Here is a 16,068-nt window from a genome sequence, read left to right as displayed (position 1 = left end):
AAATCACTGAGAATTATATTGGAACTGCTTGGAATGTGCGTTTGAACTAAACGATTCTTTTTTTCTTTGCTGGTTTTTCAAAAGGTGCATTTCAAAATAAGGCTCAGGAGGCGGTGACAGGATGGACTGGCCTAGTTTCCTTTCTTTGAGAATAGCAGAATGGAATTTTTTAGTAGCTGCAGAACACGTCTGTCCCTGGGGACATTTTGTACATTAACACACTCTTTGGAAAGGGACTTAGATTGATCTCAGTTGGTTCCATACTGATTTCTCATTAGTTTAATTTTGAATTAGTGAAGGTGTGGATCTTCCCTAGATACTTTTCCTAGCTGTATATTCAGAAAAAGGCTAAATTAGGCAATTGAGCAAGAGAACATATGGGAGATGGATGGATGGATGGATGGATGGATGGATGGATGGATGGATGGATGGATGGATGGATGGATGGATGGATGGAAGGTGTATATGCATACATATTTAAGGAATGCTTCTATCACTAGCACAGAATTCAGCCCATGTATTTTACAATATAAAATAAGGTGGTAAGAATCTCCCATATGAATGATACTGAGGGTTCTCTGATAACAGCATTGATGAAATTCGATTTGGGCAGATCACGGCTCTGTTTAATAGCAGGGATAGAGCTGTAGTTCCATTATTTTACAGTTGCAGTCTTGGACAAACTCATGCTGTAGCCCCAATAACCTAAATTTCTCTTGGCAGAAGAGCATGGGCTGATATGTTCCTACAGGTAAGATTGGGATGTAAGTGATGCAGGTGACTAGCATATTAAAAAAGGAAGAGGTAACAAACCAGCTGAGATTACCAGAATGAGATTAGGATGGATTAGTCTGTCTAGCTCAAATCCCTGAACAGCCAGACTGGTTCTGTGTGTTTCTTCACTGTTGGCTCATGTGTTATCTTTCTCCCAAGTAACAAGTGATCAGACAAGAGGAAATGGCCTCAAGATGTGCCAGGAAAGATTTAGGTTGGATATTAGGGAAAAATTCTTACAGAAGGGGTTGTCCAGCCCTGACACAGGCTGCCCAGGGCAGTGATGGATTTCCCACCCCTAGAGAGATTTAAAAGCTGTGTGGATGTGGCAGCTGGGGACATGGTTTAGTAGTGGCCTTGCCAGTGCTGGGGGGACCGTTGGACTCAATGGACTTAGATCCCATATGTTCTGTTGATGCAGATGCATCCTCTGAAACACCAACTGGCAGTACCTGAAACCTAGGATTGAGCCTGATTGTTTGACTCTGAAGTCACTGAAGTGCTGCATTGTGGAAAACAGACAAGAGAATAGATACTGGTCACTCATGGAGCCCGGTATTTTTTGGACTGGGCACAGCAGTTAGGGAGAGGACCCACTGCCCGACTCCCAGCAAGGTATGGGAAATTGGCACCGTGGGCACCGCAGTGTGACAGCGTTCCAGCTGTGTTTCCCTTGGATGCTGCACTGGGCAACTTTGCCAGCTGGAACGGTTTTTGGAATTGGTGTGGGTGTGTGATTTTCCCACTGTTGTGCTGTCCTGGGGTTGGCATACTTGACAGTGCCTCAAGACGACAGGAAGGGCCAGTTTGTGGACTTGCAGCCTTGGCATTCATGAATTCCAGCACAGAGGAGAAGGGCTGGAAGTTTGCCATCACAAGGGAAGGCGCCCTCATACAGTGTGAGTGGAAAGCAGGACTATTCTCTCCATCCACTGGATGGTTGCTCTAGCTGGCTTCGTAGAGCAGGAAGATCCCTGTAGATTTTTGGGAAGAGTGGGGGAACAGGGATGCTCCTGACTGTCACAGGGACACAGGAGCCATAGTATGCAGCTCACAATGCACTATGAAATGTTCCTCACTGATGTTCATTACTCAGAGATTGTTGGAGTACTGGTGTAGATTTCGGAAGAGCCAAGTATCCTACAGTTGTGAGGTTTTACCTGTCAAAAATCCCTGGGCATGTTTTGTTTTACTGGCACTAGTGGAAGTAACAGCTTTGGATTTTGTGTGTGAAGTAAGAACAATGATAAGTGACAGACCCATGTGGTTGAATGAATTTTTTAAAATGGTTTTCTCCCAGCCCTACACCATGAGAATAATTTCTTCAGGGTCCCTGATGTATTTTATCCAGAGAAGTGGTGACTCTGCAGGTGAGGATGATTTGTGGGAGGATGTTTCTGAACTGGAACTGGAATTTGATTGGTCATATAATGGAATCATAGAATGTGTTGGAAGACACCTTAAAGACCACCCGTTTCCAATCCCCTGCCATGGACAGAGACACCTTCCACTAGCCCAGGGTACTCCAAGCCCCGTCCATCCTGTCCTTGAGCACTTCCAGGGATGAGACAGGAATTAGGACTGCACTGATGGCAGACTGTCCTTGCAGAGTCCCTCCTCGCTGGCCTCGGAGCACTGAGTTCCCTGCATGGCCAAATTGAGCAGCAGCTGAACGAGACCCTGCGGCGCCGCCGCCACGCGGGAGACAACGACCACAACATTGAGGTGCTGCTGGGGGTGGATGACTCTGTTGTCCGATTCCACGGCAAAGAACACGTCCAAAACTACCTCCTCACCCTCATGAACATTGTGAGTATCTTACAGAGCACTGTGAGGCTTGTTTGGGAGCTGGAACGGCTGTTGGGAGCTCTTGTAGGAGCACCAGGGTTGAGAAAAATAGCAGTAGGATCAATTTGACCTGCTGGAGGAGGTTTTCTGGTTTTAAGATGTCCCTTTAATTCATCTTTTTCACAGGAATTTCCTAGGGCACATTCAAGGGTCATTCCAAGAATTTGGAAATAGTTGAAAAATAGTAAGGAAAAAAGTAAACTTTATGCATTTCTAGCAATTCCGAACTTCTCCCACAACACAGTTCTGGAGGAAAAAGGGTTCTAAACTCTCAATGGCTCTCTGACAGAGAAGACCTTCTGGTAATACCAGTAGATCTGACTGTGGGATCATAAGGTTTTCCAGGAAAGAAAAACAATCTCTTAAGGATGAAGATGAGGGACTAATTACTCCCATAATGATTCCAGTTAGTAACGATTTTATGGATGTAGGAATTATTCTTACATATTTTACACTCTTTTTATTCCTGGAATAATTTTTAAATTATTTCTTGGGTTTACAGAGCTTCTAAATTTGAGAACTTAAAATCTGAGAGGAAAACAATTATTCGTGTATGAATTTAACCCAACCAAGGTGATGTTTTCCAACACATCACTCAGTGAATAATTTCCTTTGTCCCACATACCACCCCATGGAACATCAGCATTACATCTCCATTATACATTATTGCAGAATATTGTCTTTTTGGTTTTAAAAACTTTTCAGTGGGCAGCAGGGTTGATCCATGTCCCAGACCACTTCCAGTTTTTTTACATGCCTGCGGCTCCATCTGCTGGGAGCAGCTGTGAGGCCGAAGGCAGAGCAAGCTGACACCCTGCTGTCCAGAGCCATCCAGAGAATGGGATAAAACGGGGGTTATGGGGAAATCTTGAAGACTCGAAGCTTAAGGTCAACTCCAGGACCCGTTTTGTCTCCAGGGAAGTCACTCCTGTGTCTAGAAAACTCCCCTGTTGTCTGTTGGCACAAGGGAAGTTGTAAACATTTACCCTGGTCCAGCCCTTTGTGGGACCAATACTGTTGCATTAATAGGGAGAAAATAAGAGAGGAATAACTGACCTTTGGGATGGTGGCTTCACAGGACAGGCAGCCTGAGCTCTGTGCTCTTTCTCTGTCCCACTGTCCTGCTGACACTGCTCTCAACTTCAGGGATTCCAGGTTTAAACCATGGGCTGAAATCCTCGTGCCAGGGCCCACAGTCTGGACAATTCCCAGTGACCTTTTTCCCTGAGGAGAAGTTCTGTTTAGCCTGACTGAAAAATAAAACAACCCTCTAGCTCCTGCTCAAACCCACCAACCTCTGAACAGGGGTGATTATTTCTCACCAATTGCCCATAATATAATATTTGTTTTGTTTTTAGGGGAATGTGGAGCTTCATTGAGGACCTGCAGATGTTTCACACTCTGGTGCCAGGACGTTTCTCACCTTCCCAGACACAGGGAAGGGCCTCAAAAAGGATAACTTTTGGCCCATCTGCATAATTCTGTTTTTCTAAGTTCCCTTCCACAAGGCCTCTTTTTAGTACAGAAGTGACCACAGAATTCTAACTGGTCTTGAAAAAGTAGGGCAGCAGTATAAGTTGCTCGTAAAAAAAATACTCTTCAAAACAAGAAGCACTGGACGTGTTCCAGGCCAGGTTGGACAAGGCTTGGAGCAACCCGCTCTAGTGGAAGGTGTTCCTGCCCATGGCAGAGGAGTGGAATGAGATAAGCTTTAAGGTGCCTTCCAGCCCGAACCAGTCTGGGATTCTGTGATTTGCAGGGTTTGTGCTTGAAGTCTTTTTTCCAATCCCCTTTTCTCTGAGCCCTGATCCATTAAACATGACAGGAGGCTTGACATGTGTTTCCCAAAGTTCCATGTGAAGGGGGTATGTGATGACAGGAAGTGAATCTACATTTTTCACTGGGTGGAAATGATCGGAGACCTGAATCCTCTTCTGAGGACTGTAGTGGTACAAGCACTCAAAAAAACATCTCCGTGGCCTTGGAAGTTCCCTTGGTATCATCAGTGGTTTTTTTCTTTTAAATTTTTCTTCTTTTTCCTCAGGTGAATGAAATTTACCATGACGAGTCCCTGGGTGTTCACATCAACGTTGTGTTGGTCCGAATGATCATGTTGGGGTACGCGAAGGTGAGCGAGCCACTGCTCCACCTTCATCTCCTGGGCAGAAAATCCAAACTTCCCTGAATTTGCTGCCTTTAGGAGCCACTGGGTCTAACATGTTGCTCTCTCAGTCCATCAGCTTGATCGAACGGGGGAACCCGTCGCGCAGCCTGGAGAATGTGTGCCGCTGGGCCTATCAGCAGCAGAAGTCGGACCCCAGCCACGCCGAGCACCACGACCATGCCATCTTCTTAACCAGGCAAGATTTTGGGCCCGCTGGTATGCAAGGTAATGCAGCTGACCTGCAGCAGAGCTCTGGGCTCGGTGTTTCTTGGCTGGCATCTGCCAGAAAAGAGGAAAAATTGGGAATTGCATTGTGAGCTCCTCGTCCCCACAGGCTTTTTCAAAAGCAAGGAGACCTTGCCATGAGTCCTTGCCATTTATATCTAACCGTAGATTGAATTTCTTTCTCCAGAGTTGCAAATAAATACTTCTTAGCTCTCTTCAAGCTCCTGTGTGTGCAGGGATCACTGGGAACCTCAATGCATGTGGCATTCCACTTCCTTTTATTTTATTGCATCTTTCACCACAGATTTCCATTTATAGACATCCCAGCCACATTGACACTTGGACCCGTCCTTTGGACTCAGGGAACTAATGATAATGGGCAGGAATTCCCAAAGTTTGGGACGTGTCAGAGCAGTCACTGGTCAGGATGCGGAGCCAGGCAGGCTGTCCTGGCCTTAGAGCAATGTTAGCTCTTCCTGAGGAAGTTTACTGGGGGGTCTCATTTGAAATCCATGTGCTGAGCTCAAGACTCAGCCCTGCTGTCTCTCTGTAGGGTATGCTCCTGTGACAGGCATGTGCCACCCAGTCCGGAGCTGCACCCTCAACCACGAGGATGGGTTTTCATCAGCCTTTGTTGTTGCTCATGAGACTGGGCACGTGTAAGTACAACTTCTACCATCAGATCACACCAAAATTCTGTGCTGCACCTCCTGCTTGCTCCAAGGTTGTTGGATTTAATGGCCCTATGGAAGCTGTCCTGGTTTTGTTACCAACCCCCTGGGAATGCAGTAGTGGTTGAAGCAATGGAGAGACAAGTGGGGGAAGAAAGGAAGAGGAGGCAGGGTGAACTTGTTTTCTCTGGGGTGAGGGAAAGGTCAGGAAGGGACCTGGAAGGTCCAGGCAGTGGAGACAGGAGCTGGTTTGAGAGTCCTTCACTCCCTTTTCCTCAACTGCCTGTGCTGGTGGGTCAGATTTGGTACCTCTTCTGTAGCTGTTTCCTTACAGTTGTTTTTGCAGTAGCTCTGAGAGCGATTCTCTGTTCCAGGCTGGGCATGGAGCACGATGGGCAAGGGAACAGATGTGGGGATGAGACGGCGATGGGCAGTGTCATGGCCCCCTTGGTGCAGGCTGCCTTCCACCGCTACCACTGGTCCCGCTGCAGCGGCCAGGAGCTCAGGAGATACATCCAGTAAGGCCTCCCCGGTGCAGCCAGTCTCTGATCCCTCTTTTTTCAGACCCTCTTTCCTTTCAAATCTCTGTAAGAAAAGCTCTATGAACACTGTGTCCTCACAGGGGCTGTTCCATAGCCCATCTGCTTGGGATGAAAGACCCCTCCAACTCCAGTGGAATTTGGAATAGGCCTCAGATTGTCACAGAATCCCAGAGTGATTTGGGTTGAAAGGGACCTTAAAGCTCATCTCATTCCAAACCCCCTGCCATGGGACAGGGGCAGGGACACCTCCCACTATACCAGATTGCTCCAAGCAAGCCCCACCCAACCTGGCCTTGAACACTTCCAGGGATGGGGCAGCAATTAGGAGTATACATCTTCTCATGGTATTTTTTTTTCTGCGTCTCTTTCCATAGCTCTTATGATTGCCTTCTTGATGACCCTTTTGAGCATGACTGGCCCAAGCTTCCGGAGCTGCCAGGCATCAACTACTCCATGGATGAGCAGTGCCGTTTTGACTTTGGCGTGGGCTATAGGATGTGCACAGCAGTACGTCCAGGCACCCAGGCAGAGACACAGCAAGGGGGTGTGGCCTGGTGGGAGACCTGCAGTGTCGTAATCATTGGAGAGAAGTTAATGGAGTGTTTAAAGAGATATGTAAAGAGCAGAGGGATATTTATGGGGGAAACTTAGTCCTCTGGGTCCTGTGGAATAATGGGAAAATGAGTGGCAGCATGGTCCATGTGGCACAGACTGGTGAGAGCAATCCCAAGAAAGAAAAGGAGAAAAAAAATCTCATTTTTGTCCCACTTCTGGGTGTCTTCTTTCCTCTTCTCACTAGGCCAGGGCTGGGGGATGCAAGGAATAAGCATGGCCTGAAGATGCTGGGCTTATAGGGGTGTGTGAGATGGAATCTGCGGAGTGGGTTGAATCCTTATCCAAAAGTATAAATAAAATAAAAGATACAAATAAAGTATAAATAAAGTACAAAAGTATTTACCTATCTAGAAAGTGTAAATAACCTCATGTTCTGCATTTTGTCTCATGACTGTTGTGTTTTTCAGTTCCGAACCTTTGATCCATGCAAGCAGCTGTGGTGCAGCCATCCCGACAACCCCTTCTTCTGCAAGACCAAGAAAGGGCCTCCCCTCGATGGCACAGAGTGTGCCCCAGGAAAAGTGAGTCCGGGCTTTGCACTGTGTTTGTCTTGGGGATAAAAAACAACAGTTACATCCATTTGGGTTGAAGGGCACAGAGGGAAGTGGGGAGTTGCCTGGCATTCCTGATGTGAGAACACAGGGAAAGCAGGAGCCATGCTTTCCCTGTGGTGTCCTGGGATATCCTGGGAGCTTTACAAGGTTTGCCGTAGCACATTTTGGGCATAGAGATTCTAGCTGAGGTGCAACCTATTCTGTCACCTCCTTCTTATGTTTTTTGGGTTCTGTCTCATCTGCAAAGTTCCCGTCAAGTGCCTTTAGGAATCCAGGGAAGCAGCTGACGCTGTTACTGTGGGATGGCTGCTCAGAACTCATTGTCCAGACACGCTGTGGCAAATGTTTATGTAGGCTGAGGATTAGCGCCTGAATTTTCTCTTTAATATCCTCATTAGTGGGTGTCCTGCTGCCAATCCATTTTCAATTATAAAATTATACTCAGATACCTGGGGTTTTTTTAGCGAATTCCCTTTATTTTGAAATACAGGAGAGCCACTTGTATAATCTGAATGTGCACCAGGCAGCAGCAAAAATATTCCTGTACGGTGCTTATACATTTGGGACTGTGTCTGTTCTTACCTGTTTCCTGCCCCAATTCCCTCAGTGGTGCTACAAGGGTCACTGCATGTGGAAGAACACCAACCAGCTGAAGCAGGATGGACACTGGGGACCCTGGACCAAGTTTGGCTCCTGCTCACGGACCTGTGGAACTGGGGTTCGCTTCCGCACTCGCCAGTGCAACAACCCAATGTAGGTGTGGGAGTTGCACCCGCCTGGGCGTCCTCAGAGGGGTCACTTGAAATGGCATTTGGGGTTTGGGTGGACATTCTGTTCAAGCCCCTTGAGATGGGATCATTTTTGGAGAATCCAAGAATTCCATAGAATTACAGAATTCCGGACTGGTCTGGATTGGAAGGGACCTTAAAGCCCATCCCATTCCACCCCCTGCCATGGGCAGGTACACCTTCCATTATCTCAGGTTGCTCCAAGCCCTGTACAGCTTGGCCTTGGACACTTTCCTTTCCAGGGATGGGGCAGCCTGTGCCAGGGCCTCACCACCCTCACAGGGAACAATTTCTCCCTGCTGAAAATCTCTGGAATGTTTTCTTCCCACAGGCCCATCAATGGAGGTGACGATTGCGCCGGGGTCAATTTTGAGTTCCAGCTGTGCAGCACTGAGGAGTGTCCGAAGCACTTTGAGGACTTCAGGGCGCAGCAGTGCCAGCAGCGCAATTCCCACTTCGAGTTCCGGGGCAGCCGACACCACTGGCTGCCCTACGAGCACCCCGACCGTGCGTCCTGCTCTGGGCCTTTAGTGACACTTGAAAGGGTTTGAAGCCATTCCCCTTGGCCTGGATATCTCAGGGACAGGCCCAGAACTCCCAGAAAAGCAAATAAGTTGGTTCCCTCTCCACCCATTTGTCTGTTTGGTCTGAAAATCAATTAGTTTTGCCTTAAATTCCAGATTTTAATACCCAAATTCCCTGCTCTGACTCAATTTTTTCCATTTTAGCCCCATACAATCCATTTCTCTCCTATTTATCCCTAAAATTGACAGTTTTGACCCTAAATTAACACACTATGTCTAAAAATTAGCAGACTTGCCCTAGATCCCTGATTTTAACCCATGTTTTCCCTATTCTGACCCAAATTTGCCCTTTTTACTTCCAAAGTCCCAATTTTCCACCCAAACGTGCCCCTTTATCCCTAAAATTTACATTTTTTCTCCAGAGTTGCAGAATTATGTCTCAAAATCAGAAGTCTTGCCTTAATTTCTCTATCTTCACCTAAAATCTCCCGTTTCCCCCAAGGCCCCCAGTTTAGCCCTAAAATTCACCTTTATGACTTCAAATTGCTTGTTTGTCCCTAAAATGGATACTTTTTACCCCAAATGGCCACATGGTATCTCAAAAACACCAGTTTTACCCTTAATCCCCAGGTTTCTGCCCGAACATCCCCATTTTCCCACAAAATTCCCATTTTTTCCCCAAAAAACACCCTACAATCCACGTGTTCCTTCCCAAACCACCCCATCCTCAACCCCAAACCTGCCTGTGTGTTCTCACTCCTCGCTCCATCGGTGGGGTAGTTGTCAGGAACACACCTGGATCTCTGTCCTCCATGCAGTTCTTTCTTTTCCCTGGCCCCACAGCTCCCAAGAGATGTCACCTGTACTGCCAGTCCAGAGAAACAGGGGATGTGGCTCATATGAAGCAGCCGGTGCACGACGGGACTCGCTGCTCCTACAAGGATCCCTACAGCATCTGTGTCCGTGGGGAATGCGTGGTGAGTGCCAGCTTCTTTGGGGACACTCTGGGGACAACTCACGGGAACAGCTCACAGGCAGGGAGAGACTTTACAGGTGTCTCTAAATTCCATATTTGCAGCATTGTATTCCTCTAATTCCTTGAGATTTAAAGTAAATTAGAGAAGAGCACAGACTTGTTCCATGGAGATGCTCCACTTCTCTTCCACTGATTGTTTCTTATCATAGAATCCCCATCTGGTTTGGGCTGAAAGGGACCTTAAAGACCATCAGTTCCACCTTCCACTGGACCGGGTTCTTCCAAGCCCCATCCAGCCTGGCTTTGAACACTTCCAGGGGTGGGGCAGCCACAATTTACCTGAGCAACCTGTGCTAGGGCCTCAGCACAGTTACAGAAAAGAATTCCCTCCTAATATCTTGCCCTTTTTACTGCAGAAAGTGGGCTGTGACAAGGAAATTGGCTCCAGCAAGGCCGAGGACCAGTGCGGGGTCTGTGGTGGGGACGACTCCCACTGCCGGACCGTGAAGGGGACCTACACCCGCACTCCCAAAAAGCTCGGTAGGAATAACATCTGCCCACAGCTGGCTGGAACTCCTCTTGGCCCTGGGGTTTGTGTGACACCCACAGACACGAGATAATGCCATAATCATTCAAACCTTGGGAATAATGGATTTAACACCATCCCTTGAGGCCCATCTCTGAGCCTGTTAAGGACAGGCTGCTGTCCATCAGCCCCTGATGTGGATGGATATGGATGTGTTCAGGGAATGCTGATAGTTTTTCCCTAGCCTGGGTAATCTGGTCATTAAGAGGGCTAATTGACCTCTTTCTGCAGGGAAACGTAAGCAAGAGGTGCCAAAAAGAACTCGAGTTTCTAGAAAACAGTTTCTGAAAGTATCCAACTTAAAATCCTGCCCGGATTGTCCAACTTCCATGGACTGGTTGTCTTGCCCAGATGTGTCCAGATCTGTTGTAAATGCATTTGCCTTTGATTAAATTTGTATCTTTTGCTTGTAAAGAGTGTCTGGGTGACACCCAATCAGTGGAATGACCAGGCTCTCAGGACACTAGTTCCAGGTGTTCTGTTTAAGGGAAGAGCAGAGGAGCCTTTCCCTTACCCAGAGGAGCTCACAGTGTTTCCCTTTCTGGGACAAAGGAGGCTAAAAGCAATCTGGGTAAGTGCAACGGCTTGTAGGGAGAGAGGCATCCATGGGAATGGCAGTTCCTATCTTCCTGTAAACACAGACAGGTAATGCCAAACTAGGCAAAAACTTGATGTTCCCTGTGCTCGAACGGCAATGGAAGAAAAGATTGGAAATGCTGTTAGGCATAGGCACTGCTCAGCCCGGACTGTGATTTTCCCTATTCCCAGCTTTTCTGTTCCTTCGCTTGGATTTTTTCAGGAGCTGTGTATGTCAGGGGCAGGACAAACTGCCAGTACATCCAGTAATCCCAGAATCCAGTGATTTTGCTTAATTAAATCTGCAGTTGTTAAAAAGAAAGCAACTGGAATATGAAAATCCCATACACTCTGAGAACTTAAGGGGCTCTTGATTGAATCTTGATCTATAAGTACCTGTGATGGATCCCTGGAAGGGATTCTAGTCTTCCTAATGGCAGTGCTTCCTTAATTTTACACTAATTACCTGTGATTTGCACTGGTAAATAATTGAAATTGAAACTAAGAATACTTTTCTTTGGAAACAACTTTTTACTTTTACTGCAGACATGACCATCTGAAAGGGCAGTCAGTAAGTTTCAATCCAACAACCTGGCTGAGGACTGATTTGGGAAAGTCGTGAGAAAGACTTGTGCTTGTGTCTTTGTGTGCTGAGGAGCACAGGAACATCTTTTTGGCTGAATTGTCAATAGATCCTGCTTGGAGCAGTACAGCTGCAAATATTAAACTGATCCCAGCTAGGAAGTGGCAAATTGATCTGTAACTGGTGTCTCTTCTCTCCCTGGAAGAGAAGAGCCCAGGGAGGTCTCACGTGTTTCAAACCAGTTTGGCCCCGTGTCTCCTGGCCCTGCTCATCAGTTGGTGCTGGATGCCCTCTCCTGCAAGCAGAGCTGGGCCGTGCCCTGTGCTCCTGACCATGGCTGTTCCTTTCTCTTTTCCTCCCTGCTGCCTCCACTGACCCTGCACGTGCCAAAGGGTACCTTAAGATGTTTGACATCCCTCCCGGGGCTCGACATGTGTTTATCCAAGAAGACGAGGCCTCTCCTCACTTTCTTGGTAAGTGTTTTTCTGCTCAAGTGTGGTATGAGACTTGAGAAGAAGCACAGGGTACTCATGCCAGAGAGCCTGAGGGATGAGAAATCCAGTGAAGGGGTTGGGTACACGTGGGCTTTCCAAATTGCATGGTCAGGGCTTAGTCCTGCAGTCCTACAGCTCAACAAACAAACATCTGCTCATTTGAATTCTCCAAAATATTAAACTGACCCAAATCTGCATGTTTACTAACCAAGGATGGTGATGACTCACACAAAAGTGGGAACTGCCAGGGTGAATCAAATTCAGTATCTTTTAATTATTCCTATGGTGCATTGCAAAAAGCTGTATGGAAGAACAATGGGTGTTGGAACTGAATGACCTTTAAAGTCCCTTCCAATCCAAACCATTCTATGATTCCAGCTTTTAATGAATTGGCTTCTAATTGAAGCATCATCATCATCATAATCCCCACTGTACCTGGCTGTTGAGGTGTGCTGTGGAAGCTCATACCCAGGCAGTTCCACAGGGCTCCAATTCCTCAGCTTTTCGCTTACAGATTTTAGCATCACTTACGGAGTTTAGCATCTGGGACACACCTGTATGCACAGATCAAAGTAAAATGTGATGAAATCTGTTATTTTCATAATCTGATGGAAATACCCCTCCCCGTGCCACCCCGATTGCTGCCAGTGCGGGGGAGGCACGACAGGCTCTGCTCTCACTCCTCCCAGCAATCAAGAACCAGGCTACAGGACACTATATCCTGAATGGGAAAGGGGAGGAGGCCAGATCCCGATCCTTCATCGATCTGGGCGTGCAGTGGGAGTACAGCATCGAGGACAGCACGGAAACGCTGCACACGGATGGACCCCTGCACGATGCCGTGGTGGTGCTGGTGGGTGACGCGTTGAGCCGTGGGAGGGACCTTAAGGAGCAGCCCAGAGCCAGGCCTTGGTGCCTGTACTTAGCAGGGGATTCAATAACAGTGCTGGGTGTATGTTTGCATATTCACAGATCATCCCTCGAGATAACGACACCAGATCCAGCCTGACTTACAGATACATCATCCACGAGGATTCGCTGCCGACCATCCACAGCAACAATGTGCTGCGGGAGGACTCAGACACCTTCGAGTGGGCCTTGAAGAGCTGGTCTCAGTGCTCCAAACCCTGTGGGGGAGGTGAGCAGGGGATGAGGCACCTGTAGCAAGGAACAAATTACCAAAAAAATGGAGGAAGGGAATGTTTTAAATTCTTGGCTTCCCTTTTTAAACAGCAGTTTGTTATTTTAGGGCTCAGGCTTAAAATACCTGAAGTGCATGATTGTTCCCAGGTGTCACACTTCCAGCCTGGGAAGAAAAAGGCTTCTTTCAGTGTTTAAATTCAGACCCCAAAGTTACTTTGGATGCCCAAACTCAGGCATTGATGCTCCTGAGCATTCCCTGTACTCATGGTCTGTCCATGGCTCTTAAGCAAATAATGAGGAATGCAAATACCAAAATGCCATTATAGTAAATCCATTTAATAGGCCAGAAAATCCTATTTAAACCAAGCATTCTAACAAGGACCTGATTCTCCTGATTCCTCTGACATCTTTCCCAGGGTTTCAGTACACCAAGTATGGGTGCCGCAGGAAGAGTGACAACAAGATGGTTCATCGAAGCTTCTGCGAAGGCAGCAAGAAGCCAAAGCCCATCCGTAGGATGTGCAACCTTCAGGAGTGCACAGAGCCCCTGTGAGTGCAGCTGGGCATGGGGAGCAGGGATTGCTCATTCAGACAGGGCAGCCCCGGCCAGACTGGGTGGGATGAATTTGATGGGATGCTGACAGCTTTCCAGCCTGCAGTTCCTGAATATGGAGAGGAATTTCTGCCTGTGTAAGCAGGGACACTAATCTGATTGAGTGGTTGCAGTGTATATATATATATATGTATATATGTATATATATAATAAAATCATGGAATAGATTGGGTTGGGAGGCACCTTAAAGCTCATCTCATTCCAGCCCCTGCCATGGGAAGGGAGTCTTTCCACTAGATGAGCTTGCTCCAGGGATGAGCAGCCACAGCAGGACAAAAAGGTTAACAGTTGACGGTGTCTGACTCCATTTCCCTTCCCAGCTGGGCAGCGGATGAGTGGGAACACTGCACCAAAACCTGTGGGAATTCTGGCTACCAGCTCCGCACAGTGCGCTGCATCCAGTCTCTTCCAGACGGCACCAACCGCTCCGTGCACACCAAGTTCTGCAGCAGGGATCGCCCCGAGAGCCGGCGGCCCTGCAACCGCGCGCCGTGCCCCGCGCCGTGGAAAGCCGGGCCCTGGTCCCAGGTGGGCAGCGGCGGGTGGGGGCAGTACCAGCATGTCCCAAAGGCCGTGGCTGGCACACGGGAATTTCTGCCAAGGGCGGTGACACAGGATGCCCTGATCTGTGCCCTCTGTGTCCGACAGTGCTCAGTGACCTGCGGGGAGGGGACGCAGAGCCGGCAGCTCCTGTGCCGCGCTGGGGACCGCTGCGAGGGGGAGCGGCCGGAATCCGTGAGGGCCTGTAAGCTCGCTCCCTGTGATGGTAAGAGATCGGCTGGAGTGGCTGCACTGGGGGCAGTCATGGCTCCCTGGAGAGCACCCCCTGGCAGAGGGGTCACACACAGAGTCCAGCTTGTCTCTGGTGTTCAGTCCAGCAATCTCTGGATGTCACAGCTCCCCACACCGGGGTCTGTCCTGTAAATGTGCTCAAACAGGGTTTAACCACAGTGGCCCAAGCTGTGTTGGCACAGACTGGGGCCAGAGGTGAAGGTCAATCCAAAACAAACCCTGCTTGACCTCTAAATCCCAGGGTAAGTTCTACAAGCTGCCAAGTGAGGGAATAAAAATACATAAACATGGAACCAAGAGCATTAATGAGGTTTCTGGGAATCTATTACATTGTTTTCATGGAATTTTTAAGCTTTTTTTGACAACAGTGCATTGAAGCTTTTTATGACAACAATGCATTTCTTCCTTTAGATTATTCACTGTGTAGGATTTGGGGTTTATTGGGGTTTTAACTCCCGTGTGGTGGCCCTGACACTGCTCTGGAGCTGGTAGGAAAAGCAGTCAGAGCTCCTGGCAGGTGCAGGTATTTTCCCTCAGACTGGACAGGTGGGATCTGCTCTGGGTCTTTGTGGAACCTGCTGGAAGTAGAGAAGCACAACCCCAAATCTCCACACTGTGGGGAGTCATGGAATCTAAACCAGCACAAATGGATACTCCAAAATGAACCACAAGAGAGCAGGACCAAATAAGGGTCACTGGCACTATGGTAAGGCAAAAGGAATTGTACCTACAGCCCAGAATTCCATGCTGAGGCTGGAAGAGTCTCACAATGCCTCATGGAGCATGGATATTCCCATGCAGAGCTGCTGCTTTTACACCGGGTTTGTCAAGAACTGACAAACATCCATCCAAAGAAGTTCAGTGGGATCAGGACAAGGATGTGTCTGTATTCCATAGAATTTCATTTATAACCCTCATCCCCCGGTCCTGCTGATGTTCCTGTGGGGCATTTTACAGGGTTCCCTAGAACTGAGCTGATTCTCACCCACTCTGAGGTCAGGCTCCAGTTGATATTTTAAAGCAGGAGAAGGCAGTAGATGGATGCATTTCTGGCCCATGGTGAGGTATCCCCTGTGCCCAGGTGAGGACAGCTTTCCCTGCAGAAAGCTGATTTTGGTTCAAAGCTTCCAGAACAGCCTCTGGAAGTTCTTTTTCCTGAGCAAAGGGATGCAGGGCACCTCAGGTGTGACCCATGGTTACAGCTTTCCATCAGTTCTACAGTTCCATTTGATCCCCGAAAAACACCACCAAACTTGATCTGAACAAAACTTCTACAACTTCCTGAAAGCTGGTTGTAGCCAGGTGGGGTTGGTCTCTTGCTCCAGGCAGCAACTGACAGAACGAGAGGACACAGCCTTAAGCTGTGCCAAGGGAAACATAGGTTGGATATTAGGAAAAAGCTTTTTACAGAAAGGGTGATAAAGTATTGGAATGGTCTGTCTGGAGAGGTGGTGGAGTCACCATCCCTGGATGTGTTTAAGGAAAGATTGGATGTGGCACTTGGTGCCATGCTTTACTTGAGGTGTTAGGGCTGGGTTGGACTTGATCTTGGAGGTCTCTTCCAACCTTGTGATTCTGTGATTCATCTGACTCTAACTTT

At 48.0% G+C, this 16,068-nt stretch overlaps 1 protein-coding gene across 1 annotated transcript in view; it reads left to right on the top strand.

Moving 5' to 3' along the window:
* ADAMTS3 (ADAM metallopeptidase with thrombospondin type 1 motif 3) overlaps positions 1 to 16,068 on the top strand; it is a 57,996-nt gene that overhangs the window by 40,032 nt on the left and 1,896 nt on the right. Inside the window, exons 5-21 of the mRNA XM_063415256.1 lie at positions 2,384 to 2,583; positions 4,667 to 4,750; positions 4,855 to 5,011; positions 5,565 to 5,670; positions 6,057 to 6,200; positions 6,599 to 6,731; positions 7,247 to 7,360; positions 8,001 to 8,146; positions 8,513 to 8,688; positions 9,549 to 9,682; positions 10,098 to 10,221; positions 11,819 to 11,899; positions 12,610 to 12,773; positions 12,893 to 13,058; positions 13,480 to 13,612; positions 13,997 to 14,204; positions 14,325 to 14,442. Of these exons, the coding sequence (XP_063271326.1) occupies positions 2,384 to 2,583; positions 4,667 to 4,750; positions 4,855 to 5,011; positions 5,565 to 5,670; positions 6,057 to 6,200; positions 6,599 to 6,731; positions 7,247 to 7,360; positions 8,001 to 8,146; positions 8,513 to 8,688; positions 9,549 to 9,682; positions 10,098 to 10,221; positions 11,819 to 11,899; positions 12,610 to 12,773; positions 12,893 to 13,058; positions 13,480 to 13,612; positions 13,997 to 14,204; positions 14,325 to 14,442 (2,388 nt within the window). The remainder of the gene's footprint in view (positions 1 to 2,383; positions 2,584 to 4,666; positions 4,751 to 4,854; positions 5,012 to 5,564; positions 5,671 to 6,056; positions 6,201 to 6,598; positions 6,732 to 7,246; positions 7,361 to 8,000; positions 8,147 to 8,512; positions 8,689 to 9,548; positions 9,683 to 10,097; positions 10,222 to 11,818; positions 11,900 to 12,609; positions 12,774 to 12,892; positions 13,059 to 13,479; positions 13,613 to 13,996; positions 14,205 to 14,324; positions 14,443 to 16,068) is intronic.

Source organism: Prinia subflava, chromosome 18 (assembly GCF_021018805.1).
Source record: "Prinia subflava isolate CZ2003 ecotype Zambia chromosome 18, Cam_Psub_1.2, whole genome shotgun sequence".
Taxonomy (NCBI): domain Eukaryota; kingdom Metazoa; phylum Chordata; class Aves; order Passeriformes; family Cisticolidae; genus Prinia; species Prinia subflava.
Note: the sequence above shows the minus strand (reverse complement) of the source record. Positions and strands in the feature narration are given on the sequence as shown.